Source organism: Triticum aestivum, chromosome 2D (assembly GCF_018294505.1).
Source record: "Triticum aestivum cultivar Chinese Spring chromosome 2D, IWGSC CS RefSeq v2.1, whole genome shotgun sequence".
Classification (NCBI taxonomy): Eukaryota; Viridiplantae; Streptophyta; class Magnoliopsida; order Poales; family Poaceae; genus Triticum; species Triticum aestivum.
In genome coordinates, this window is record NC_057799.1 from 425,370,242 (window position 1) to 425,372,993 (window position 2,752).

The 2,752-nt window shown below is 50.3% G+C and overlaps 1 protein-coding gene across 1 annotated transcript; it reads right to left on the reverse strand.

The window, feature by feature from the left end:
• Positions 1-765: 765 nt before the first annotated feature.
• LOC123049483 (heavy metal-associated isoprenylated plant protein 47) lies at positions 766-1,518 on the reverse strand. The gene is made up of 3 exons (XM_044472392.1): positions 1,382-1,518; positions 1,206-1,284; positions 766-1,125 (listed from the first exon to the last, which is right to left on the reverse strand). Exons 1-3 carry the CDS (start codon positions 1,385-1,387, stop codon positions 863-865), a joined length of 348 nt encoding a protein of 115 aa, XP_044328327.1. The 5' UTR covers positions 1,388-1,518; the 3' UTR covers positions 766-862.
• Between the last annotated feature and the right edge of the window lie 1,234 nt (positions 1,519-2,752).

Sequence of the window (2,752 nt, forward strand, 5' to 3'; positions counted from 1 at the left end):
AGACAGAGACAAAACCTTCCAGGGAAGCTAGGCTTTGGTTAAAGGTATGATCCATTGATCTTGGAGGCCATGTGGTGGAGGCCATCACATGCAGGAAGGCCCTAGCCTTATCAGAGGATCACAACCTTCACCAGTTTGTGGTTGCTTCGGATGCCAAGCAGGTCATAGGTGAATCTGCAATGATAACCGTGGTAGTAATGGAGTCATTATCATTGAGATTAATGTGAGGCATCGCTTTTTAGTTGTAATTTATTTTAGAAGGTCGTGTTATCAATGTTGAAGCACATAGTTCAGCTAAATTTGTTTTGTCTTTAGATCTGGGACGTCACGTCTGATTTGTCCAATCCCACGACCAAAACTGCACCCCACATTCTCAATTTCGATGAATAAAGCTTGGTTTACCCTTAAAAAAAGTCGGGTTAGCTGCCATTGTTTCGACAATCTGGAAATCCCCAAAAAATTGCGTGCTTCCGATGCGTCTATGCAGACGATCCTTGCCTTACTGATTCATTTTGCCCGCAACGGGATCGGGCTCGTGGGCTCAATTGCAGAAGGAAAAGGAAAAGAAGTTATCTAGCACGGATCCAAGGTGGCAGGAGAGGTATTTCGCAGAGCTAATGGATGGACATAGACAGGAAGACACATTAGGTGAAGGAAACATGGGAGCCTTTCCTTCTGTTTTTGTCTTCGCTGTTATCTTATCTGCTCATGTTTATGCTTGATAGTCTGTTGTAAACTATGTTCTGGTAAGACTTTGTATAAGCATCAAATGGATTCCTTGATGAACCTATCAAAAACACTCGGTAATACAGTATTTTTCTGGGAATCATTACATGGATCACAGGATCAGTTCGATAAGCGATTACATGCTGTACGGGTAGCAGTGGGAGTATGTCCCTGCCGGCCAGGAGTAGTATCCGGGATACCACTGCTGCGGGCACGAAGCCTCGCCGGTCTCCGATGCCGGCTTCGGCTTCGGCTCGGCGACGACCGCCTCCACCGTGAGGAGGTCCGCGTTCCCGATCTTCTTCCGCAGGCAGGCCGTGAGGTTGGCGGCGTCCACCCCGTCGCCGACCACCGCCAGCTGGTCCCTGTCATCGCCTTGTATCTCCACACGCTCCACTCCTACACAATCAAGTTCCAGTTAGTTGGAAACCTGATCGTATATCAAGGATATGACCCCGGTAATGTGAACTGCAACTCACCGTGTACCGAGGCGACCAACCCCATTGCCTTGGATCGGCATTTGTCGCACGTCATTTGCACCCTGATCACCATCTTTTGCTGAAAGCAGGAGGAGAGCATTCCATTTTCAGTAACAATCAGGAGAGGAGAGCAACAGGGGGGTTTCAGCAACAGAAATTCAGAAAAGTGTAGTCACCTTCATGTTGCTCCTCTGCTACAGACAATACCGTGACACTGATGCAGTGCGAGCCCGCAGACAGAAGAATTCAGAGAGATAGGCTGAATATTTGTAGCAGGTAGCCTCTGTAAGTAAGCCTGACAGGCCAAAGATGGAGACAAGAATGAGTTCAGAGTCTCTCCTGATCCTCCGACTTATATAGTGCCTCGCCGGGGAATGTACTTCGAGAGAGTATGGACGGCTTAATCTAGCCCCAACCCACACAAGCGCGTAGATCAAGACTTGACCCCGCGGGGCTGCCTTGGTTGCTGCGCCTTCGGAAACCGCGTTTCATCTCTCGCCGGAGACGTCGATACTTTGGCGTCTGTTATTTATTCCTTTGGCGCCATGTTACCGCCGGATTGCTGCATCTCCGTGTTCCTCTTGACATGTTACTCTGTTTCTCTTTTCTGAAGGTTTTTTGTTTTGTTTGACTGACTAGCGTACTAGTAGTACCCCGACAGTCTTGCTCTGTTTGTACAAGCACGACTGCGCATGTGTAAAGTACGTGAATTAGCAAGACAGACTATAGACTAGAAAAGTTACAATGGTTATGAAACTACATGGATTTGGACAGACATTTTTGACAGTTAATTTGTCCGGACGCCCTATTAGTTCTGCGGTAGATGTGAAGCCCGAGCAACACTGATTATGTATGAGTATGAGATTTCAATGATTAACTAACGCAAAGTATATATGCAACTAACGGTTACCTTTTGAGACGCCATAAGACGCACTATCACCGTCCTGCACGGTAATTCCCGGGAAATTGTGGAAAGCACTGAAATCTTGCTTAGTGCTCTGATCACTTCCTTTTTACCTTTGTTTTTTGCCACACGTTGCATGATATGTGTTGAATATATGATTTGTGCATGTATATTGTATAGCCTGGTCCACCTCCTAGTCTTTGTATAGTTGAGGTTGTGGCCCACCTTGTACTCCATATATACGTGCGCTATGCACGATCAATACATCGTGAAGCATTGACAAAACTCTTATCTCCAACATGGTATCATACCTAAGATCCTAACCCTAACCTGTGTGCCGCCGTCGCGATCCCCATCGCCGCCGCCGCCGCCACCCACCACCGCCGCCACCACCACCCGCCACCGTCGCCGCCGCGATCCCACGCCGCCGCGACCGCCGCCCCGTGTGCGCCGCCGCCCCCGCTTCCGCCTCCACCCTACCGCGCCCCCACCCGGCCGCGCCTCCACCCCTCGGCCGCGCCGCTTCCCCGCGAGACGCCGCCAACCCCATCCCCCCATGGCCTCCCCCGGCTCCTTCGGCACCACCCGCAGCCGCCGCACCAACCCGTTTGAAGGTCCCGATCCCGTCGTCATCCGCGACCTC